Below are 26,914 nucleotides of genomic sequence, written 5' to 3'. Positions count from 1 at the left end.
TGTCACGTCTGAAAGTACTTAGTCTCGATCTAATGTCATTGTCCGGGGAGAAAGTGTATAAAGCAATTGTTCTGTCGTGCGAATAATTAAATCCCAGACTTTTTCTTCAGTTACAATAAAAATTTCACCTGATCAACACTCGCCAAAAAATATATTAAATAAAACACATTGTAAGTAATCACAATTACTTAATTACGTTAAGAAACGTTGAATAATCTCTCAGAAATGAAGTTACTGCATAAATAATTTCGAAAGAGTCGGACTGAAATCTTGTGTTCATTCATATGCATGAGATTACACCTCACGTTGTACATGTTTATCAACATGCATTGACGATCGATTCCCTTCGTCAATACAATTCGAGAGCTAACTGCGTCCACTCTAAGCTCAAGTGCTTGACCACCAGCTCTGAATACCTAATAAGTACTTCACCCTTCAAAATTGATTGATTTTTTGTTTCAATTAATCAATAGTACAACCACAACTATCACTAATTATTTCAAATTCAATTAGTGAGGTCAGAAGACGTAAAAAATTAACATTCGTTAATTTAATTATTCTAGTCACAGCAAAATTATCAAATTTTTCTTGTCTGCGTTTTTTGACTGAAAAAATACTTATTATTTAGTACGGCATTGATTCTGCCTATCGATGCAGTAATTTCTCAAAATTTAACTCTCTAGCAGCAGTGATATAATTTTTTTAACTGTTTGAATTTTTATAATTGACAGAAGTCGCGTAATTATCATTTATTGCTGCATTGACGTTGGAAATGAATACATTGATTTTAATAATTTAATTCAAGTGAGTTTAGAAGTCGCAAAAAATTAACATTCGTTATTCTAGTCACAGCAAAATTATCAAATTTTTCATCGTTAAGTTTTTTTTATTGAAAAAAGAAATATTATTTAGTACGGCATTGATTCTGCTTATCAATGCAGTAATTTTTTTAAATTTAATTCTGGTAGCAGTGAAATAATTTTTTTAACTGTTTGAATTTTTATAATTGACTGAAGTCAAGTAATTATCATTTATTGCTGCATTGACGATGGATATCAATGCATTGATTTTTCATAATTTAACTCGAGTACTAATAAAATTGTTAGAAATTTTTCTTAATTGTTTATTAAATATTCAAATAATTATCATATATCACTGCATTGGTTCCGCGAGTCAATGCAGTAATTTTAAAATTCGCACCGAGTGGCAGAAAAATAATTAAAAATTTTTTATTGATTATTCAAATAATTATATTCTTTCACAACATTGACTTTGTCCGTCAATGCAGAACTTTTTATGAATTTCCAGCTGTTGGCGGTAATTATTGAAATAGAAACGAAAGCGTACCAATAAAATTTTTAATTTCACGTTCGAGGCGCAAAATAAACTTGAAAAAAAAAAATGTAGAGAAGTGAATCGAGAAAAGTAATATCGCGAAATAGGAGCTACGGGCCGTGCATATATTAAATCTGATCCATCGAATCGACGGCGATTCCTATCAGTTCAATATTCGCCGTCGTGTTCGATGTGTATGAATACACTCGCAGTTTGTTGGTTCCGTTTGTTGTGCTGCCTCCAGCACGGACGTTATACATGATAGATACATCATCGGCATGACAAACAAATAAAAAATAAAAATAAAATTCTAACAAGAGGAATATTTCGCGATAAAACGTGCGTTTATTTACCCGCGTTCATTTTGTGAATATTTGATTTAATGAATTCGAGTTTATATGACAATATGACAATTACGGTTAATAAATATTATTTTTAGCTCATGCTCCGTATACTGAAAATATTTATTCAAATTTCCAAGTGTCAAATTATCATTTTTTGTTTTAACAGGCGTATCAAGTAAATAGTAAGACATAAGACTCGAGATAAAAAGTAATTTGATGGTTGGTTTAGTTTTCTGGTAAAATTAGCCAGGTACTTGTTCTCTCTTTTACTCTTGTCCCCAACGGCAATTCGTTCACAAACCAGCTAAGAGAGACATGATCGAAATCTCATCCTGCTATTTTATATACATATATATCTTCATATATATATGTACATATAATGGTTGGTTACGCATTTCCTCTGGGGAACTGCTGTGATGAGAGTTTGCGAACTAAATTATCTTGTGTTATCCATCTGTCGACTCTTTGAATGGCTCCGGGCATTTCACTTTACGCTTGACTTACTTTTCGATTCACTTTACTTTTTTTTCCTTCAAAAAAAACCACAAACAATTTTCTTTTTTTTTCCTTAATCCTGAATATGAAAATTTTTGGAAAAAAAAAAATTATTCACTTTTGGTAGATTTTGTAGAAATTTTACGACTGCGCATGTCCCCTGCTACAAATTTTGACATCATTTTGTGTCGAGTAAGTTCAAAAGTTCATATATATATAAATATATACCCAATTTATCTCAGAATCAAATCAGCTGATTATTTAAAAAATGGCGGGAATTTAAAATTTCAAAAATTCTTGTTAATTTTATTAATTTTTCTTGAGAAATTAATTTTCCACCACAGATTCAAAGCCATTTTCATTTTCATTAAAGGGCATTTCACTTTACGCTTGACTTACTTTTCGATTCACTTTACTTTTTTTTCCTTAAAAAAAAACCACAAACAATTTTCTTTTTTTTTTCCTTAATCCTGAATATGAATATTTTTGGAAAAAAAAAAAAATTATTCACTTTCGGTAGATTTTATAGAAATTTTACTTCTGCGCATGTCCCCTGCTACAAATTTTGAAAATTTTGACATGTTTTTGTGTCGAGTAAGTTCAAAAGTTCATATATATATAAATATATACCCAATTTATCTCAGAATCAAATCAGCTGATTATTTAAAAAATGGCGGGAATTTAAAATTTCAAAAATTCTTGTTAATTTTATTAAATTTTTCTTGAGAAATTAATTTTCCACCAGAGATTCAAAGCCATTTTTATTTTCATTCCCTAAATTTTCCCTTAAATTTTTTTTTTCATTCCCTGAATTATTTTTTGTTCCAAATATTCACCAAAATAATTTTTCAAACTTTCTATTTACCGCCAAAAATCTAATAGAATTTAAAAAATAAATAATTTAAAAGTCTTAATTTCACGCCCTTCGGGTCACTCCGTTAAAATTCGTGATTTTCCGTCAGCGCCCGGAAGTCTTCAGTTATCCCCGGATGGGTTCGTTCGCACTCGTACTAGTTCGTAAGCTTCCGCTGGGCTTCGTATTGATGCCCGAAGCGTCACCTGCAATGTTACGCGCGCACGACATTCTCACGATCATTTAAATCAGTAGTCAGTAGGGCTTCGGCTGCCGGCTGGTATTCGTCGGTAGTCAGACCACAATAATAAAAATAAATAAACTACAATATTTACTATCACGTTTGTTTATAAATTGCGTGTTGTGTGTGCATGTTAGTGGTCTATCGTGTAGCAAAAACAATTTAAAACTCAACCTCAGTACCAGGTACTAAAAATAAGTGCCCGATAATTCGCGTGTTTGTCATAAGGGTTTGTCGTTCGCGTTCTACGTGGGGAAACGTCAGTTTTACTGGTGGCTACGGTCGATAAACGAGAGAAGAGCTCGCTGGGATTCGCGATTCACTCAGATAAACTACAGATATTTTAAAATACATACGTCTATACATTTTTTAAAATATCAAACAACTATGAGGCGAAATGTTAAAATTGTGCTCCTGCTTTCCTGTGCCTGGATGTTTGTTTTCGTTTATTACTACCACAGCTCCAGAGACAACAAGGTGAGTCAAATTTTCCCGCTTTATTTTTTTATTATTTGAATTTTATTTTCAATTTACTGATAAGTCAATCGAAATATTGTTAGTGCACGCATTTAAATTTAAAATTTTAAAATTTAAAATTTTCCCGCTTTATTTTTTCATTATTTGAATTTTATTGTCAATTCATTAATAAGTCAATCAGAATATCGTCAGTGCACGAATTAAAATTTAAAATTTTTAAATTATAAATTTTCCCGCGAAAATTCAAATTCTGCTGGATAATTTCTTTTTCATTTAAGAAAGCGAATTAATCATGGGGTTTATTATGAGTATTTATGTTTTTTATCATTTGTTTGATATGTTGAGGTTTATTAGGTTGAAAATTCACTTGACAGTTTCTGTTTTCAAGTTGCTGGAGGTTAAAACTTAAACTATTTTCTAATTCAAGTTTGTGTCTGTTTGGAGCTCGTGGATTACTTTAGTGTAGAAGGATATTTAATTGTCTACATATATATATATATATCTTGGCGCAAAAAAAATTTTGCTTACCCTAAGAAATTTTTTGCATTATAAATTAAAAACAAAAATTTCTTGGAGCAAAAAAAAATTTTGATACTGAAGTTAGCCGACGTCTAAAAATTTTTGACTTTTTTTAAAAACGATAAATAAAAAAAAAAACAAATTTGAAAAAATTGCACATATAGATTTTTTAATTTTCTACATGCGCATATTTTTAGTTTTTTTTTTTTTTTTGTTATTGATTTGTTTAAAAAAAATCGAAAAATTGTTGATCGTCTGTTAACTTCAGGATCATAAAAAATTTACTGGAGTAAAAAAAAAATTTTGGGTTTCAATTCATAATGAAAAATTTTTACTGCGTCCAGAAATTATTTTTTTCTGTGTATAAATTTATATATATGTATATATAAATGTATGTCATCAAAAAAAAAAAGTTTGAATTTTTTATGCGGCTACTGTTTAATTTAGTTCGCGACTTCGCGAATGAAATTTTCTGTTGCCAAGTTCGAGACTTCGTACACGTTTTACCCATGTGTTACGTTGCTATTTTTGCAGATGTCATAATGACATAACTAGCCCATCAACAACATGTTTACGGTTATGTTTATTTTTATTTTAATTTTGTTTTATAAAAAAATTTTTGCACGACAGTTTCATTTCCAGTAAATTCTGAAAAAAAAAATTAATTTTTTTTTGTTTGCTTGCAGTTTTTTTGTTCTATTGTTTACAATTATTCAGTGTACAATAAAACTTTCATTCGAGCCTTTAATTAGAAATTCTGATGGTCGACCAAAAAACTTTCAATAGTTTTTTATTTTAAATTTCAAATTTATCAATTCGCGCCATTATACTTTTTTGTTGGCCGTAAAATTATGTATTTAATCCAGCAAAAAAAATATAAAAAAATCAAAAATTTTATAACCGCGAAAAAAAAATTCAGTTAAAATATTGAAGATTAATGAGCTTCAGTTTATTCATAAAGTTCTGAATAATTTTTAAAACTAACCGGAAGTCTCTGGCTGCTCTAGTTTCCGTAAAAAAGGACCGTAAGATTGATTAAAAAAAAAAAATCTCAATTGCCATAAAGTCGGAGCAATTAGCGCCGAACCGCAGTTTGAATAACGCGGAAACGTGAGTCAACGTTCGAGTAATTGATTATTTAATAATTTGAATTATGAAAGGGGTGGCGGGAGTTTTGAACAACGACAATTTAAATTTATTATAGTAATTGTTATTTGTGCGGTTTAAAAGAATTTAAAATTTTCAACAAACAATTAATGTTGAAGAGAATTTACAAAATGTACCAATGAGAGAGAGTTATTTACTTTTGTTGATATTTTCCTTTGTAGAACAGACTCTTTCTCTTTTTTCAACGGCCGCAACCCATCCATATCATCCAGTTGTTTCCTTCTCTGTTCGCTCCTATCTGTCATCTTTTTCCCTCGAGGATACCCGCGGACTTTGACAATGAGATCCGGAAATTTAAAACAATACATTCTCGTGCAGTGAAATTTTATTCACTCTCCCTTTACTCTTTCATTACCGAGCACATTTTCGTGTCGATGGCTCCTGTAACTGAATGTAATCAAGATCTGCTATGCAGTCTTGCCGGTAATTAGTCAGCTCTGGTTCCATAGAAAAATATATATGTTTTTTTTCAACATTCTTAATTTATCTGTCGATAAAAATATTTTATTGTCGCGCATTGACGCACGTATTGTCGCGCTAGACGCCGTTACTTGCGCGCCATTACCATCAAGTTCAATCCAACATACGGCGTTTTAAACTACTCGAGTAATTTTACTTTTTTATTTATGACTTTTTCCAACCAATATAACTTGACTTATGTCTTTTTTACTATTTATTGCTTATAAATAAATAAATATATGAATATATGTTTTTATATTTTAGGAGTATGTCAATAGTATAGCGTTCAAATCGAATATTTATATTTGGTACGAAATTTTTATCAAATTATTAGGGAATTTGAATTATTTGTAAGTTTTCAAATTATTTGGAAATTTTCGAATTATTCGAATTATTTTCAGCATTCGAACTATCTGTAGATTTTCCAATTATTCGAATGATTCATGTATTCAAATTATTTGTAAATTTGAAAATTATTTAAACTATTCGAATTATTTATGAATATTCGAATTATTCGTAAATTTTATAATTATTCGAATTATTCATGTGTTGAAATTATTTGTAAATTTTCAAATTACTCGAACTATTCGAATTATTCGTAAGTGTTCGAATTATTTGCAAATTTTCGAATTATTCATAAGTTTTATAATCATTTGAACTATTCGAATTTTCCAAAGTATTCGTAAGTGTTCGAGTTATTCGTCAGTTTTCGAATTATTTTAAATGTTCGAATGATTCCTCGATTTCTCAATTATTTGAACTATTCGAATTAATCGAGTTATTTGTAAATCTTTGAAGTATTCTTCAATTCTGTATTCAAATTATTCACCTGGTCAAATTACTCAAACGATTAGAATTATTCGAATGATTTGTGTTCGAATAACTCGTAAATTTTCCAATTATTAATATTATTCATGTGTTCAAATCATTTGTAAATTTTATAATTATTTGAACTATTCGAATTATTTATAAATATTCGAATTATTCGTAAGTGTTCGAATTATTAGCAAATGTTCGAATTATTTGTAAATTTTCGAATTGTTCATAAGTTTTATAATCATTTGAACTATTCGAATTATTCAAAGTATTCGTAAGTGTTCGAGTTATTCGTCGGTTTTCGAATTATTTTTAAATGTTCGAACGATTCGTCGATTTCTTAATTATTTGAACTACTCGAATTATTCGAGTTACTTGTAAATCTTTGAGGTATTCTTCAATTCTATAATTATTCGAATTATTTGTGTTCGAATAATTCGTAAATTTTTCAATTATTCGAATTGTTCATGTGTTCAAATCATTCGTAAACTTGAAAATTATTCGAACTATTCGCATTATTAAAATTATTCGTAAATATTCGAATTATTCATGTGTTCAAATCATTTGTAAATTTGATAATTATTTGAACTTTTCGAATTATTTATAAATATTCGAATTATTCGTAAGTGTTCGAATTATTTGCAAATGTTCGAATTATTCGTTAATTCTGTAATTATTCGAATTATTTGTAAATTTGCGAATTGTTCATAAGTTTTATAATCATTTGAACTATTCGAATTATTCAAATTATTCGTAAGTGTTCGAGTTATTCGTCGATTTTCGAATTATTTTTAAATGTTCGAATGATTCGTCGATTTCTCAATTATTCGAATTACTCGAATTATTTGTAAATCCTTCAATTCTATAATTATTCGAATTATTTGTATTCGAATAATTCAAAAATTTTTAAATTATTCGAATTGTTCATGTGTTCAAATCATTCGTAAACTTGAAAATTATTCGAACTATTCGCATTATTAAAATTATTCGTAAATATTCGAATTATTCATGTGTTCAAATCATTCGTTAATTTATTCGAATTATTTGTATTCGAATAATTCAAAAATTTTTTAATTATTCGAATTGTTCATGTGTTCAAATCATTCGTAAACTTGAAAATTATTCGAACTATTCGCATTATTAAAATTATTCGTAAATATTCGAATTATTCATGTGTTTAAATCATTCGTAAATTTGATAATTATTCAACTATTCGAATTATTCATGTGTTAAAATAATTTGTAAGTATTGGAATAATAAGAAAATTTAAAAATAATTACAGTCCATTGAAGTATAAAGTCAGATAATAAAAGTACATTTAATTTTAAACCGCATAAATAATAGCTATGCGTAATAATAAATATTGGAGTACTTGATACAAAGGGGGGAGGGTGGGGAAGAGAGGGGAGAATGGGATGAGAGCAGATGAACCAATATGTAGATATATAAAATTGGATGCATGTGTTTTGTATCAATGCTTGGGTGAATTTGTATTTTATTGAGTTGACATTTTCGTCTCTCACTCCACAACACTTTAACTACTCTCTCGTTTTGTATATTTATTTATATACATGTGTACATATATATACAGATGAATATTTACTCAGTATACTAACACATCTGATAGTGATATAGATTTGAATTCGCGTTTCAACTGATCCAATTCCAAATGTCCGATAATGAATCTTGTAAATTATTAAATACCGTTTTATTTATATTTTTTTTATGTCAATTCGCTAATTAATAACAGTTTTAATTAATTACCGACACGAGCCATTTATTTAAAGACTTCCCATAATTAAATACATTTTTTTCTCTATTTTATTTATTGGAAATCAGCTATAAAAATTTATCATAATTATTAATAATCATCGTGTTGACAATCTCATTACCGGTAATTAATTACATAATTAATTTATAAAAAAAAATTGCATTTATTAAAAATTAATTTTTTACTTAAAATAAATCCTGCAATTTGGTCACTGAATTTGACATCTGGTGAATTTTTCCCGCGCTTCTAATATTCAAAATAAAAAAAGAATTAATGAAATTCAAATATTTGAAAATATGATATATATTTATTAAGGAGTTTCATATTAATATTACTGAGAGAATCGGATATTAAAATATGAAAAAAAAAAAAAATGGAAAAGTAAAGGGCGGGTCGTGAGAATAGATCGATTTATGAGGGTTTAACGTCTCGAGCTCGAGCTGGGTGCACGATACTTGGGGTAGTAGTCTACTAGGGTCAAAGGCTTTGTCACTAGGGAGTGTAGACTAGCAGACTAGGGTATAAGGGTGTCTATATCAGCATTTATGTGCGTTACGTGCGTTGGTTCTCGTTCGACACAAGTTTACGTACCGTGGCATCTATTTCTATCCCTACATTATTGCACACACTACAGAACTCTACTCTCTGTACACTACACACCCAGGGGTAAGGCGGGAAAAACAGACCTTCCAAAAATTTGGTAAAATTTTTTTTTGTCTTTTAGGGGAGGGTGGGGCAGAGCGGCCCCCCTAAGCCAATTATTACTTTTGTGGCTTTCAACTATAAGATCACTTTACTTTTGTCCTATTTCGAACAAATTTATGGACATTTTGCCGAAATTCTAAAAAAAAAAAATTTTTTTGTGGGGCAGAGCGGCCCCCCTCCAAAAAATGATAAAAATTTTTCTTTTCGTTTTTTTTTTTTTTTAAATTGTTTTCATCATTAAGAATGTATTTCTTTCTCTTGACAACTATTTTTGGTTTTATATTACTCGAAAAAAATTTTTAAGGTGTAATAAATCGTTCACTCTCGATTACCTTAATTACTAATTGTTATTTAATAAAAAAAAAAAAAAATAATTCTATAGTTTTACTTTATTTCAAAAATTTGTCAACTAAAAAAAAAAAATTTTATTTTTATAAATTTTTAGTGACCGAATTTGCCTCTTACATCGAGAAACGGCCGAAAAATATGAAAAAATAATTTTTTCGGAAGTTTCGGCTGGTCCATTTTGCCCCAGGTGTTATGCGTAGGGCTAGAAATGTGGAATTATAATAATTTTTTTTTAATTTCACGATAAAAATATGAAAAAATCACTTTTTCAAAATTTTTGGCTTGTTCATTTTGCCCCAAATGTCATGCGTGGGGTAAAAATGCGCAAACACATCGGATTTATAGTAATTAGTCAAAAAAAAATTTTTTTTGATCAAAATTTCAGGGGGGCCGCTCTGCCCCACCCTCCCCTATGACTCTCGTCATTTTTGTAAATTTTTTTACTTTTTGGGAGATGGCCCGTTTTGCCCACGTCAAAAAATTTTTCTATGGCTCTGGAAATTTTGTTCGATTTTTAAATTCAAGTAGAAAAAAAGAAAATTTACCGCATTTCCATGCAGAAAAATCCATTATTTCCTTAGCTGTCCCATTTTGCCCGACTTCCCCCATGTATTTATCTTCAGTAGTTGGTACTCTATCGTTATATACTGGAAAAGGTACTCCAGTACCCTTTACATTTACACATAACACATACCTCAAGAGCTGCTAGCTGTTTGAAGTAACTTTAGTTTTACTGTTAAATCATTAGATCTATTGCGATAGAAACGCGCTCGATACTTTTCCTCCCTGTCCTATTTCTCCTCTGAGGTAAAATAAATTTGTACGACAAACTTTGCTTTTATTGCACTAAGAATTTTATTTTTAAATAATACACATCTTGTTTTTTGTTCGGATTACGGTAAATAATTTTTTGTTTATTAATAAAAAAACACTGGGGTTAAATATTTAAAAAATATCGCGGCTTTGTAAATTTTAACGGATGAATATTTATTATTATTTTTTTATATGAATATTATTTATTCATGTCACTAAATATGAGATAAATTTATTTTATATAAAAAAAGTCGCGTGTTATCCGTGTGTAATCGTGATTAACGCGTGTGTAGAGCATAAAAATAATAAAAATATTTTTTTGGAGATAAAGGAAAGCTGTGAAATAAAATTTAAACGAATAAATACGACGCACTGCGGTATTTTGAATCCTATATTCGAGATACACATGACGGTAACTAAATTCGCTAACGTTACACTGGAGACAAGGAAGGCCGAGGAGTGGGGGGAGGTCCAGAGGGTGGAAAAAAAAAAATAACTGAGTCAACCACTCGTTTACCCCGGATATCAGACAGGTATTTCGTTTGAAAAATCTGGTGGAAACTGAGCGTTAAATTCCCCCAGGTCCAAGTCCTGCTTTCGGACAAATTTTTTTTCCAAATAATTATTTTACTTTTTTTAAATATTTGCTATTTTTTACCCACAATAAATATTTTTATTTATTTAGTTTTCATTTTTAAATCCAATACACGGAAAGAAAATTATGGGAAGTTTTGCTATGCATTATGGGAATGGTTCCCATAATGGTATGGGAATAGTACCTATACTACTATACGGATGGTTCCTATATATTATGGGAACCATCCCCATAATAGTATGAGAATAGTTCCCATACCATTATGAGAATGGTTCCCATACCATTATGGGAATGGTTCCCATACCATTATGGGAATGGTTCCCATACCATTATGGGAATGGTTCCCATAACATTATGGTAATGGTTCCATCATGATAATATGGGAACCATTCCCATAATATTATAGGAATGGTTCCTATAATTATGGGAATGGTTCGTATAATTATAGGAATGGTTCCTATAATTTATAGGAATACTTTCTATAATAGTATGGGAACTATTCCCATAATGGTATACGAACCATTCCAATTGCATTATGGGAATCATTCCCATAATATTATGGGAATAGTTTCCATACTATTATAAGAACCATTCCTATAATATTATGGGAATGGTTCCTATAATATTATAAAAAGTATTCCTATAAATTATAGGAACCATTCCTATAATTATAGGAACCATTCCCATAATTATAGGAACTATTCCTATAATTATGGGAACCATCCCCATAATAGTATGAGAATAGTTTCCGTACCATCATGGGAATGGTTCCCATACCATTATGGGAATGGTTCCATCATGATAATATGGGAACCATTCCCATAATATTATAGGAATGGTTCCTATAATTTATAGGAATACTTTTTATAATAGTATGGGAACTATTCCCATAATGGTATACGAACCATTCCAATTGCATTATGGGAATCATTCCCATAATATTATGGGAATAGTTCCCATACTATTATAAGAACCATTCCTATAATATTATGGGAATGGTTCCTATAATTTATGGAAATGGTTCCTATAAATTATAGGAACCATTCCCATAAATTATAGGAATGATTCCCATAATATTATAGAAAGTATTCCTATAAATTATAGGAACCATTCCTATAATTATAGGAACCATTCCCATAATTATAGGAACTATTCCTATAATTATGGGAATCATTCCTATAATTATAGGAATCGCTCCCATAATTTATGGTCGTAATTCCTATGATGGTATAGGAAAAATTTTCACAAAATTATGGGAACCGCTGCCATAATTTTCTTTCCGTGTAGATTTTTTTTTGCAACAAAAAAAATTTTAAATTAAACCGCGAAAATTTCCCGCGTTAATTGAGAATGCAAACGTCCCTTCCAATTATATTTTTACATGAATTTTTAATTCTCATATCACATTTACGAAAAAAAAATTTATCCCAAAAATTAACTGTGTAATTAAAAAAAAATTTTTTTTTACTTTTATTTAAAATAGCGAGTGGGTAAACAAAAGTAAAATTTTTTCATGCAAATGAATTTATTTTCCCGCAATTCTTGATATAACAATGCATGTTTACTTGTTTTTAATATAAAACCCTCTTCTATTTATTTAAAATTTAATTATTACAAATAAAATTACATTTATATATTTATTACAATCCTCACAAATAATAATAATAATAATAATAATAATAATAATAATAATAATAATAATAATAATAATAATAATAATAATAATAATAAATTTTAAAGCAACATTAAAACCACTCACACCAAAAATTTATTTTCGCATTTATGAAAGCTCAAATATTTATTAGTAGAGACTGAAATAACTTTTTTATGATTTAATAATAATTTTAATTTAAATATTTAATATTTAATTTGCTTGAGGTCATAAATTTTATTATTTTTTTTTTTTTTTGGAAATTAAAAATTAAGTTCCAGACGATTTTATAATAAGTTATGTAATTAATTACAGTCGCATTGTTTTCCAACTTGCAGTGTTAGGAACATAATATACATATACATATATATATATATATATATATATATATATATATATATATATATATATATATATATATATATATATATATAATATATATATAAAGTGAAGCATTAGTAAAGTCGACCAGTGAGAGATAATATTGATGGCGGTACTTTTCGTCTAGGCAATGCTAATGTTCAAATATATATTTATATATATATATATATATATATATATATATATATATATATATATATATATATATATATATATATAGAAACTTTTATATACTGAGCTTTAAGTTGGCATCGTCAGCAATTTAAAAAATCTTTTCAACTATATTATGTTATTAAGTTTTTTATTATTATTTTTCAAAAGATGTCTAAAGATCCCGATCTTTCAAAAAAGAAAAAAATTTTAGTAGGTCAAAAATCATAAAAATTTTTATTGCAAATTGGGCAGGATATAAATTACAAAAATATTTAAATAAATATTTAAAATCTATAATTTAAATTTTTTTAAAAATAATATTAAATTTTTTTAATTAAAAATAAAATGAGCTGACAATGGTAGTTAATTTTTGACCTCGTGGCAAGTGAAAAAATATAGCGAAGGTAGTGAACAAAAAAAAAGAGAGAGGTAAAGAGTGGGAGGAAGAAGAGTAAAGTTCGAGTGAGATTTATTGCAGTGAAATCCTTTGTTAAGCTTTGCCGTATATATATTATATATATATATGTATATATATGTCGTTTTATGCCAGTCTAGTGTCACGGGAAATGTCACGGAATCTCCAAGTTCCACCACAAAAACCCTTTTCATTTTGTTCATAATCCAAATAAATATATACTTATTCATTTACACATATATTTAATAAATATACGGGAGTTCATACTAATTTGGAGAAAAAGAGTGGGGCAGTATCTAATTATGAATTTTATTTTAAAAAACATTTTGACGGAAATAAATCATCAGTATTAATTAAGGGAGGGTGGGGCAGAGCGACCCCCCTGAAATTTTGATCAAAAAAAAATTTTTTGTTTTTTTGAGTAATTACTATAAATCTGATGTGTTTGCGCATTTTTACCCCTACGCATGACATTTGGGGCAAAATGAACAAGCCCAAAATTTTGAAAAAGTGATTTTTTCATATTTTTATTGTCAAATTAAAAAAAAATTATTATAATTCCACATTTCTAGCCCTACGCATAACACCTGGGGCAAAATGGACCAGCCGAAACTTCCGAAAAAATTATTTTTTCATATTTTTCGGCCGTTTCTCGATGTAAGAGGCAAATATGGTCACTAAAAATTTATAAAAATAAAATTTTTTTTTTTAGTTGATAAATTTTTGAAATAAAGTAAAACTATAGAATTGTTTTTTTTTTTTATTAAATAACAATTAGTAATTAAGGTAATCGAGAGTGAACGATTTATTACACCTTAAAAAATTTTTTTCGAGTAACATAAAACCAAAAATAGTTGTCAAGAGAAAGAAATACATTCTTAATGATGAAAACAATTAAAAAAAAAAAAAACGAAAAAAAAAATTTTTTATCATTTTTTGGAGGGGCGGCCGCTCTGCCCCACAAAAAAAAATTTTTTTTCAGAATTTCGGCAAAATGTCCATAAATTTGTTCAAAATAGGACAAAAGTAAAGTGATCTTATGGTTGAATGCCACAAAAAGTAATAATTGGCTTAGGGGGGCCGCTCTGCCCCACCCTCCCTATTAATTATAGGGGAGAGGGTGAAAATATTTAAAAAGTCATGATTCATTTTACGGGATAGAAATCGGTGAAGAAAAGCGCGAGTCATGTTAACTCGATTAGCGTCTTTATTTTATATTTTTTTTATTCGTTAAATGCAAATTTTTTTTTCTTCATTCTACTTATTCTCTTTTCCTTGCATCCTTTGTACTGTGTACTGGTGTAGTGTACACCACACCCGCAGTCTAATTACGTTGGATTAGTCGAGCCCGCTAAAAAGAAGCAATGACGAGCCAGCGGCCATGAAACCAAACGAGATGGTATAGCCGCCGTAAAGTAAAAAAAAATAAATAAAATAAAATAAAAAAAAAAAAGTAGATATAAAAAAGATTCTACTATCGTGCCCTCAACGTGCTTTGCACTCACGATGTTACCGAGACTGATTAACTTACGGTTTCATAGGCAAAAAATACAGACACGCCATTGTTCAGTACTCATTTTTTTTTTTTTTTAATAGATAAAAATAATTGATTTTTTTTAATTAATTTATAATAGAAATTTTTATTTTCTCCTGTCATTAAAATCATTTTTTTAATTTTAAGTCAAAATCCTTCTCTTAAAAAAAAAATTTCATTTCTTTCTCAAATAATTTTTCCACTCCATCAAAACTCAGATCTAAAAAAAAAAAAATTCCGGCTCCGTTAAGTATAACGTCAAGTAGAAATTGAGTAATTAAATAAATTGAATTTAACAATAAAACAAAATAATTACCCGCTTTTGGCATAAAACAAAAAAAAAATAAAAAAGCGATTTATATATTACCGCATCAATAACGTACGATAATGATGATAAAGCGCGCACTAAATGTCAGGGATTATTGCAGCCAGTGCATGAAATCCGTGATGAAAGATGTTCCATAAGATTAGACACTAGACCAGACTGCTCTTACACCTTCCACCTAACCGGGAGTGATAAAGATAAAAAATCAAAGAGTGAAAGAAAGGTCTCGTTCCCATTCTCCACTCGTCCTTGACGATCTGGAATTTATATGTTGACTCTTCCTATCTCTTTCTTTCACTTATCCACATTTAATGTCCGTGAATATTTTTTTTTTATCATACATTCGTATATTACGTTATAGCGATCGTGATTACGGTAAAAGTTTATTTTTCAATTTTATTTCGACCAGAAGTTAAATCTACGTCATGAGACCTAACTCACCTGTAATTTTATTTATTTCATAAATTATTTAATTAAAAATAATGTTTCGCTCCATTTTGCCCCGCGTAGTCAAGCAAAAATTTTTTCGCTCAATTTTGTCCCACGTATCTATGTAACAAATTGTTTTCGCTCTATTTTGCCCCGCATATTTAAACAATAATTTGTCCACTCCATTTTGCCCCACGCATTTATTTAAAAAATTGTTTTCGCTCCATTTTGCCCCGCGTAGTTGAGCAATAATTTTTTCGCTTAATTTTGGCCCACGTATTTATTTAAAAAATTGTTTTCGCTCTATTTTGCCCCGCATATTTAAACAATAATTTGTCCACTCCATTTTGCCCCACGCATTTATTTAAAAAATTGTTTTCGCTCCATTTTGCCCCGCGTAGTTAAGCAATAATTTTTTCGCTTAATTTTGGCCCACGTATTTATTTAAAAAATTGTTTTCACTCCATTTTGCCCCACGCATTTATTTAAAAAATTTTTTTCGCTCCATTTTGCCACGCGTAGTCAAGCAATAATTTTTTCGCTTAATTTTGGCCCACGTATTTATTTAAAAAATTTTTTTCGCTCCATTTTGCCCCACGCATTTATTTAAAAAATTTTTTTCGCTCCATTTTGCCCCGCATAGTCAAACAAAAATTTGTCCGCTCCATTTTGCCTCGCGTAGTCAAACAAAAATTTGTCCGCTCAATTTTGCCCCACGTATTTATTAAAAAAATTGTTTTCGCTCCATTTTGCTCAGCGTATTTAAACAAAAATTTTTTTTTAACTCGCGATAAATGATTAGATTTTGTTAAACTGTCCAACTTGGAACATTAACCGCTTAACGCATCCGCATACCCAATCTGCTATTATATAAAAATTTATATTTACTCACTTTTATTTACAATACCGCGCTCACAAGTTATAAAATATAAATTAAAATTCAAGTAATTATCAAGTATTTATTATTATATTGACTTGTCTTAATCTCCGGTATCTATACCTGTCTACTTAAATTTTTATTTAGTCATATCAAATATTTAAAAGTAATTATTTAAATTACGAATTTGCAGTAACGAGTGAATAAATATTTATGAGTATGCATATTATTAATATATTATTTTATCAAGAGCTATTTATAAATTTAAAAATAATAAAATAAAAAAACTATAAATGGGTATGGGTGGACGGGTGTTGAGATCACTAGTTTGTAACGGTACTAAATGCTACGTGATTTTTATTGCCGACGGCTGGTTGCTCCAAATTCGTCGAAACCGGTCTGCGGAAATTTCTTATTATTATATATAAATAATATCCTACTAGCATTCACCAGTTTCTGATGCTTGATGTACGTTAATTTGAAGTCATCATGCGTATCGCCTCCTTTGCCCATATGGACTTTCTTTTAGTCCCGCACAATCTACCTCCACAAATTTACATCATTATCATCATTATTATCATTGGGCTGTATTGTACAGCCTCAGTGACCTTTAACACTTGAGTCTTCATTGTTTTAATCTGCCCGCCCTCAATATCTGCCTTTTCCTATTGCCTGCCTTTTTACGGAATTTTCCTAACCCCTGCCTATCCGGCTCGAAGGACCAAAATGTAAAATGAGCGAATAAAAGAGGATCTGGTTTAGGCGTGAGGATTTTTAAACAATTAACAATTACACAGATTTTATCAATAAATAATTTGGTTATTTACTCAAACTAATTACACTTAAAATTGTAAGAACTTAATAGTTATAGCGAATGCGACTTAATTGATACGCGATAGCGATTAGACGGATAGCTGTTTTTGTACATACAAAAAAAAAAGAATCGGCCCATTACTGGGTCGTGAATGGCTGCCAATTTTCAAGCATCGGCCGAAGATCGGCTAAATCGTGGCAATCAATCATCAGCCAAAGCTTGGTATCAAGAGCACTCGATTAAACCGTTGGCCAACAAACGGCGGTTAATTGTGCGCCGTTTTTATAAGCAAAAAGACGACTGCCAATCATTGACCATGCACGGGCCAGTAGTTATATTTAAATATAGTGGAAACCTAAACATGCAAATAACCTTTTCAATAAGACAATTTATAGATAAATTGAGAAAAATATAGATAGCCCGAACTGGGAATCGAACCCAGACCAATTCGGTATCGCGCCGAGTGCTCTACCAGTTGAGCTATCCGGCACTATACTATATTCCGTTCAATTTGATCTATAACTTATTGTTAGCCATTTATTGGCCAATCATTGCAAACCAGGCATCGGCCGATCTATGGAAAAATTTCGAAGCTCGGTGACTTTGTATGGATAGACAAGGACAAGAAAAACCCTAGAAAACCTGGTAGTGTACAGACCGCCTCCTGTGGCCACTTCCTGAAGCAGAGACCTGGGACATGGGGGTAAAAATTCTGTTCTTGGGACTCGAACCCACGTACTCTGCGTCCAAAGCATCAATGAGTCGGTTATTATTGATATTATCACTGCTATTGATACTTACACTGGTTTCAAAAAGTTTTCCTTTTACTTTGACTAAAAAAATATTATCCCGTAGAATTTACCCTGATTTAGCAGCAGTATCGAGGTTAGAAAGTAAGGATCAGAAAATGATAGCCAAGGAAATCCTGTAGAATGAGGGATAAAGAAAGAGAGGCTGCCAATTGAGCTTAAACTCTGGTGTAGTCTGAGACTGGGTTTAGGTCTAGGTCCGGGTCTGTAAGGTCTAGGCGCTGATGCTTTTGTAGTTTGTATAGAGTAGCTCGGCAGCTTACTCTAGGGGTAGTTTCTAGTTGAGTAAAGGGTATAAAGTTGAGAATGAAGGGAGGGTAAGAAGGGTTACCCAGGATTTCGTAAGCTAGTTCGTCTATGAGCAACTCAACGTTGCGCTTTTGTGAAGGCTCCTTTGACCAAACTCTCTCCTTGTCCTTTAAAACTCAACTTCGCTTCCGTTATTCGTTCAATTTATGTTTAGAGTCATCCCTTTTATACTTACCCGTATATATATAAATATATAGAGGATAGATAGCAATGAAAATAGTTTGGCACGATTTCTCGTGGGCAGAGTATTGGCAGATCCGTGATGTCGAAATAAAGAGAAATCTTTCGAGGCGTTTGGATAAAATTCTTTTATTGCCATACGTGCACTTTTTCTGCTAGAATTCAATTTGTTTTTTTGCTACAATTTTTTTTGGTCGGTGGATTCGAAGCTGTGGTCGTTTTTAAAAATGTTTGAGAGTTTGTTTGATTGTTTGGATGTTGCGATAGGGTGGGATAGGGGGAAATGGGTTGAGCTGGGCTGGGTTGGGTTTTTATTTTGAGCTGTTTTATAAATAAAGTGGATGAAAAGTCATTGAGATTGAGGGAGTTGGAGTCGGTGAGTGTAAAATATGACAAAGCGATGTGCTGCAGCTTCTATTGGTGGGCAACGTGCCGTTAAAAAACGTAAGACAACTTGGAGATGACGGAGTTGTGGAAATGGGGTGGGATAGTTGGTAAGAAAAGAAGAGAAAAGGATTGTGGGTTGAAACGCGTGGAAAATCAAATCAAAGGATTTTTATTGAACACTGCATTACGTGGTTTTACGCTACAGTACATTTATTGTTGAATCGGTTTATCTATTTATTTATTTATTTTTTAACTTTTATTCGTGACAAAATAAATCTAATAGAATTCTTAACTTGGAATCCTTCTTACAATTTATTTTTATTTATTTTTCCTTATTGTTAATTCAGAAATAAGTTGAAAAATTATTTTTGGCAATTTTTTGACTCCAGAGTATAGAAAGTTTTTTCTTTGTTGTTTATTTAGAGTGGAAATCCTTTGATAAAAATTTCTTTTGATATTTTGATAGGGAAATATTTTGAAAATTTAAATTTATTGAGATTTTCACTGAAAAACCGTCCGGGATTTTTTTTTAAACTTTTGCGTGGGAAATATTTGAAAAATCAATTTCTGATCCGTTTTTTTAGCAGTAAATCTTCAAAATTTCTTTTTTTTTTGTGATTTTCATTCGAAAAACTTTCGGAAAATCTTAAATTATCATTTTCTCTTCATGAAAATATTAATTTTTAAAATATTTCTACTTGAAAACTATAGAAAATTCATTTCTATCTATTTTCCACCTCGAAAACTTTTGGAAAATGAAATTTATTGAGATTTTCACTGCAAAACCGTCCGGAATTTTTTTGTTAAACTTTTGCGTGGGTAATATTTGAAAAATCAATTTTTGATCCGTTTTTTCAGCAACAAATCTTCGAAATTTTTTTTTTTTTTGTAATTTTCGTCCGAAAAACTTTCAGAAAATCTTAAATTATCATTTTCTCTTCATAAAGATATTACTTATTAAAATATTTGTTCTTGAAAACTATAGAAAATTCATTTATATAAATTTTCCACCTCGAAAACTTTTGGAAAATGAAATTTATTGAGATTTTCACGGAAAAACCGTGCGAAAATTTTTTTTAAACTTTTGCGCGGGAAATATTTGAAAAATCAATTTCTGATTCGTTTTTTTATCAGTAAATCTTCGAAATTTTTGTTTTTTGTAATTTTCGTTCGAAAAACTTTCAGAAAATCTAAAATTATCATTTTCTCTTCATGAAAATATTACCTTTTAAAATATTTCTACTTGAAAACTATAGAAAATTCATTTCTATAAATTTTCCACCTCGAAAACTTTTGGAAAATGAAATTCTTATTAATATCGTGATAAAAAAAGTTTTTAAAAAAAATTTCAAATACTTTTCCGTGTTGAAACTTGAAATTTTTATTAACCGGTTCCATATTAAAAAATAACGAATTTAAATAAAAATAAAATGAATTTATTGAAATTGAAATGAGGTATTTTTTGAATAAAATTATTCAACTCTCGTGATACCCGATCGCAAAGTGACGAGGGAAATTTAAAACTCATAATCTTCTAGTTCGTGTCATCATATCTATATCAATACCTATATCTATATATATCTATATATATTCAAAGACTTTAGATGAAAAGAGCTTGAGGGTGAGAAGTTTCTTACTGATCTCCCATTGGCCCTCCTCCTTAAGTACTCATCTCATCTCGTCTATCAATCACCCGCAAGTTTTCCCTCAGACTCCGTCAGTCTTGGGGAAGACGTCGCTTCCAAAGACTAGACATAAAAAATATGAGGGGAATAAACATGAGAAAGCGGAAGGAGAGAAAAAAAATACGTAACGGAGTAAAAATGATTTTTTATTAAAGTTATGATATTGCCCTGAACTCGGTGGTCCATTCATGAGCTCGATGATTGATAACGCGACTGACCTGGATGAACTTCCTACGTTCCTCACATCGCTATTGCATACTTGTCATATATATAACTCCATATATAGTGTGTATATCAATCTATATCAATTATGTTCATGTTCATCACTATTTGTACTACCTCCAGCTTTGTCTCTAGTGTTTGCTTATGATTGGAATGTAATTACTCGAGTATTATCACTCATATCAATTCTCTTCTATTCATTATTTAATAAATAAATAATTAATTAACACCCATCAGATTTATCTTCAAAATACCAAATTTTTAATTATCAATATCTCGGTAGCTATTCGAAATAAACAGACATCATAGGTGGTTTCTGGAAAGGAAATCCAATTTCCTACAACTTTGGTCTTTATAAAAAAAATTCTAGGACCACTGGTTCAAAAGTTACAGCCACGTAAAGTCTGACCACATAAATTTTTGGAAAAACAAAATTTTCCTATTGTTCAAATGGCTGTATCTTGAAAAATATTGATCCTAGAGTATTTTTTGTCAGGACCAAAGTTGTAGATAACTAAATTTCCTTTCCAAAAACCACCCATGAAGTCCATTTATTTTGAACGGTTACCGTAATAAGGCTGGGTTAAATCAATAGTGAGGATTTTTGAAATAATTTAAAAATCCGAGATTAAAATCTAACAAAGGGAGCCATTGTCATGGACTGGTCATAACGCCGTAATGACACGGTCAGTATAATGCGGGGATTAACTACGTATGTCTGTGGGAATAGTGTGAAACGATAAAAGTACATTGAGTTTAATTTTACACCGTCCTCACGTAGAAACTGCTCTCGTTCATGGTCTTTTAATCGGATTTAAAAATTTCTTCACGTTTATTACTCTATATAATTTAAATTACCGATTTTTTTTATTTATTTAAACTGTATTCAGTTCTATTGTTACTGTTATTATCATCAGTGCGCTAATAATAATAGTAATTTAAATTTATTAACAGAAATAATCGATAATATTGCCGCTAAAATGCCAGCACTTCCGGTTTCAGTTTACCCAGCATTAGTTCCTAAGTCATGACATCTTTGTTTGCCGAATAATTGCCAAACCTAAAGTGACTTTACCCACTTGGCTTTACCTCAACGTTCATTACATCTTCGCCTTAAATTTCCGGTTTTACTGAAAATTGAACTCTGGTTCGTTAGTCGATTACAATTTAAACACAAAACATAAATGAAAACTCTTTTATTTCAATTACTCGGCTAACAATAAATTAAAATTTATAAACTCTGATTACAATGGAAATTTAAAAAATTTATTTATCAGCACTTTCGTGTGCCATTGACACCTGATACTATTAATATCTTACGTCAACATTTATATTTATTTTTACTTTCCATTCATTACTATTTACTACTAAATAGCACAAGTTCATTAGCGTGACATAATCTCTGCATTATTATTAATTATTGTAAATATTAATATTAATATTAATGAATCGTCACCTTCACTTTTTTTGAAATAATTAACATTAATATAAAATAATGACAATAATTTACAATTACTGTCACATCTTAACGTCACGAAAAGAAAGTTTTTCTTTATATATTTTATATTTTTTTCATATAAAAGTTATATTTATAATTTGTTTGTGTCTTCTCGAGTGTTAATGGACGGGCTAGTCCTCTTGGTCATTTTTTATTCATGTCACGAAATCGTCGTTGTAATTTATGACTCAGCAAATATATATGTAGAGGAAAGCCGGGACAAAACGGGCCACTCAAAAAATTTCGTAAAGAATTTTAATTCCCAAATGTCATCATTTTTGGAAATTTCGTGTCCCAAAATTTTTTTTCAGCGATTTTTTAGTGGACTCAATGTATTGATGGCCATAAAAATTATAGGGGAGGGTGGGCAGAGCGGCCCCCCTAAGCCAATTATTACTTTTTGTGGCTTTCAACCATAAGATCACTTTACTTTTGTCCTATTTCGAACAAATTTATGGACATTTTGCCAAAATTCTGAAAAAAAAAAATTTTTTTTGTGGGGCAGAGCGGCCCCCCTCTAAAAAGTGATAAAAAATTTTTTTTTTCGTTTTTTTTTTTTTTTAAATTGTTTTCATCATTAAGAATGTATTTCTTTCTCTTGACAACTATTTTTGGTTTTATATTACTCGAAAAAAATTTTTTAAGGTGTAATAAATCGTTCACTCTCGATTACCTTAATTACTAATTGTTATTTAATAAAAAAAAAAAAAACAATTCTATAGTTTTACTTTATTTCAAAAATTTATCAACTAAAAAAAAAAATTTCATTTTTATAAATTTTTAGTGACCAAATTTGCCTCTTACATCGAGAAACGGCCGAAAAATATGAAAAAATAATTTTTTCGGAAGTTTCGGCTGGTCCATTTTGCCCCAGGTATTGTGCGTAGGGCTAGAAATGTGGAATTATAATAATTTTTTTTTAATTTGACGATAAAAATATGAAAAAATCACTTTTTCAAAATTTTTGGCTTGTTCATTTTGCCCCAAATTTCATGCGTAGGGGTAAAAATACGCAAACATATCGGATTTATAGTAATTACTCAAAAAAACAAAAAATTTTTTTTTGATCAAAATTTCAGGGGGGCCGCTCTGCCCCACCCTCCCCTAAGATATAAATAATTTTTTAGTCAGGTTTTTTTTGGGTGGTCCGTTTTCCCCACAGAAAAAAAGGATTTCTTGCCCCAAAATTTTTTCCGCCATAAATTGGCAACAAATATTTTCTCAGGACTACAATAAATTTTGTTTCCAATTCATAATACAAAAATTTCTCGGGACAAATAGAAATTTTTTCGCGCGCTTTTTAAAAAAATTTAAATGATTATTATTTGAAATAAAATAAAAAGATTAAGTGAGAGTAATTAAAAGTGTATTTAACAGATTTAAAGTCTCGAGATATTTTAAGTGACGTGTATAATAACAATATTAGGTTCCGCTTGACATTACATTTGCGTAGTTGTCGTACTGGTGACACTTGATGCAGTACAGGAGCAGTAAGTTGAGTTGAGCTAACAGCTCTCAGGCGGTCCATGGACTGCAGAGAAACTCTAGTGTATGCTAACAGAGTCTCCTTAGCTTTAAACTAACGTGTAACCGGAACTTTTTGAGTGATAAGTACTATTGTTGTTGTCTAATTGTTGGGTGTTTAATTATCTCTGGTATAAACTATCCTGGTACTTAGACTTGAATATTTATTTAATTACTAAACTTATTAATTGACAAATTTATTCGTCAATTGACTAACTTTACTTGCGTCATAAATTTCCGCAAGTTCGCTGCGAAAGTAATTAAATATTCCGCGGTATTCATTATTTAGTTCTGAAATGTCCGCTAGATGGCTTCGACGCGAAATCTTCTCGCTTCCTAAATTATAATTAATAGATTTATAAACGTTGCAGCTGATTTATCTTTTTTTGAGCGTTCGTAGATAAATTTACGACAAAGTTCATCATTGTCTCTCAAGATTAATGTCCGTACACGAGACTACCGAAGGAATTAATCATAAACTTTTATTTTTATACGGCGCTTTTTAAATCACATCTCATTCATTCGTTCATCAGACAGAAATAATTTGAAAAAATCCTATTATTAATTATAAACTTAATTAATTAAGTATAAATATTCAAATCATCTGAGATTTACATTTTATGACACCAGACTAATGGACTAAACTCCGCTTTCATTAATAATGCGACTTTTTCTCCTTCTTGATCATGAATAATCAATTATAAGTTTGAACTGAACATTAGTCTTGTCATTGGAAGCTGCAAGAACTCTGTGTCAGGTCAAGAGCTCGATAAACTGTAGTATATTGAGTACACGGAAAGAAAATTATGGGGTTTTGCAATGTATTATGGGAATGGTTCCCATAATGGTATGGGAATAGTATCGATACTACTATAGGGATGGTTCCCATATATTATGGGAACCATCCCCATAATAGTATGAAAATAGTTCCCATACCATTATGGGAATGGTTCCCATAATATATGGGAACCATCTCTATAGTAGTATAGGTACTATTCCCATACCATTATGGGAACCATTCCCATAATGGTATGGGAACTATTTTCATACTATTATGGGGATGGTTCCCATAATGATATGGGAATGGTTCCCATACCATTATGGGAATAGTACCTATACTACTATAGAGATGGTTCCCATATATTATGGGAACCATCCCCGTAATAGTATGAAAATAGTTCCCATACCATTATGGGAACCATTCCCATAATGGTATGGGAATAGTACCTATACTACTATAGAGATGGTTCCCATATATTATGGGAACCATCCTCATAATAGTATGAAAATAATTCCCATACCATTATGGGAATGGTTCCCATAATGATATGGGAATGGTTCCTATATTGGTATAGGAACTATTCCTATAATATTATGGGAACTATTCCCATAATGTTATGGGAACCATCCCTATAATATCATTAAATTTTTTTTTTTGCACAATAGTGTAGAAATTTTCCAAAATTTGAATTTTCTTGAATGTTTTGTGCTGACAAAAAATTCTTGTTAAAAATTTTAATGTTTTTTTGCCAAATACGATTTTTTTTTTCAATGTTTGAATTTTTGTTTTTATGTTTAATAATATTTATGTGTTTTGTAGAAGTGATTACCGCACTTCTTTAAATTAATTTTTTCATGATAATATGGGAACCATTCCCATAATATTATGGGAATGGTTCCTATAATAGTATGGGAACTATTCCCGTAATATTATGGGAATGATTCCCATAATGGTATAGGAACCATTCCAATTTCATTATGGGAATCATTCCCATAATATTATGGGAATAGTTCCCATACTATTATAGGAACCATTCCCATAATATTATAGGAATGGTTCCTTTAATTTATGGGAGTGGTTCCTATAAATTATAGGAAACATTCCCATAAATTATAGGAATGATTCCCATAATATTATAGAAAGTATTCCTATGAATTATAGGAACCATTCCTATAATTATAGGAACTATTCCTATAATTATGGGAAACATTCCTATAATTATAGGAACCGCTCCCATAATTTATGGTCGTAATTCCTATGATGGTATAGGAAAAAATTTCACAAAATTATGGGAACCGCTGCCATAATTTTCTTTCCGTGTAGGTTATTCACTTATCAGAGTTCAATGTTCGTCAGTTGCCTAATTTTTAGTTGCGACCTGTCAGGCTGTGTAAAATTTTACTTATTTCCGTTGCTATGAATGACTTAAAATTCATTAGCGATCGCACCCCAGTCCCAACTTCCCTTCAATCAATCAAAAGGCAGAACACGGATTGTCATAAAAAATTGGTAGCTGATTAAATCAGCTTAAGAATTGACCTAATTTCGTAATTTTAAAATATTAATCATCCTTCATTAATATAGTAGGGTCGGAAAAGTCCAGGAATGTCGATATTAATTTATAATCTTGCGGTGGCAACTGACCAGCTCGTAAACAACTAATGCAGCAACTAGTGTCGTTCAAAATTCGATAAACCAATTGTTTATCATCCACAGCGTAATTTCGAATTCTTATATATATATATTCATATTTATGTGCTTCCAGCTTTACAATCTGCAATTTACAACCTACAGTCCACGGCCATATATTAATAACACCCAAAGAGCTATACGACCGAATATTGCGCTGGCACTAAATAGCGTCGAAATTAGTTCATTTGTTAATTTGTCCCCGACAAGTCTTCTAATATAACATCTATATTAGACTGATTCAAAAAAATCGACTAATTTTTATTTTCTTCATTATATCGAAAATATTGTTGGAAATGACGAAAAAAAATAC

The 26,914-nt window shown here is 30.1% G+C and overlaps 1 protein-coding gene across 1 annotated transcript in view; it reads left to right on the top strand.

Moving 5' to 3' along the window:
* The first annotated feature begins 3,275 nt into the window (after positions 1 to 3,275).
* LOC130675187 (polypeptide N-acetylgalactosaminyltransferase 2) overlaps positions 3,276 to 26,914 on the top strand; it is a 99,078-nt gene continuing 75,439 nt past the window's right edge. The window contains exon 1 of the mRNA XM_057480725.1: positions 3,276 to 3,745. Within this exon, the coding sequence (XP_057336708.1) occupies positions 3,656 to 3,745 (90 nt within the window). The 5' untranslated portion in view covers positions 3,276 to 3,655. The remainder of the gene's footprint in view (positions 3,746 to 26,914) is intronic.

The sequence above is a fragment of the Microplitis mediator genome, chromosome 9 (assembly GCF_029852145.1).
Source record: "Microplitis mediator isolate UGA2020A chromosome 9, iyMicMedi2.1, whole genome shotgun sequence".
NCBI classification, from domain to species: domain Eukaryota; kingdom Metazoa; phylum Arthropoda; class Insecta; order Hymenoptera; family Braconidae; genus Microplitis; species Microplitis mediator.
The sequence above is the reverse complement of the archived record's forward strand: the minus strand, read 5'-3'. Positions and strand labels throughout refer to the sequence as shown.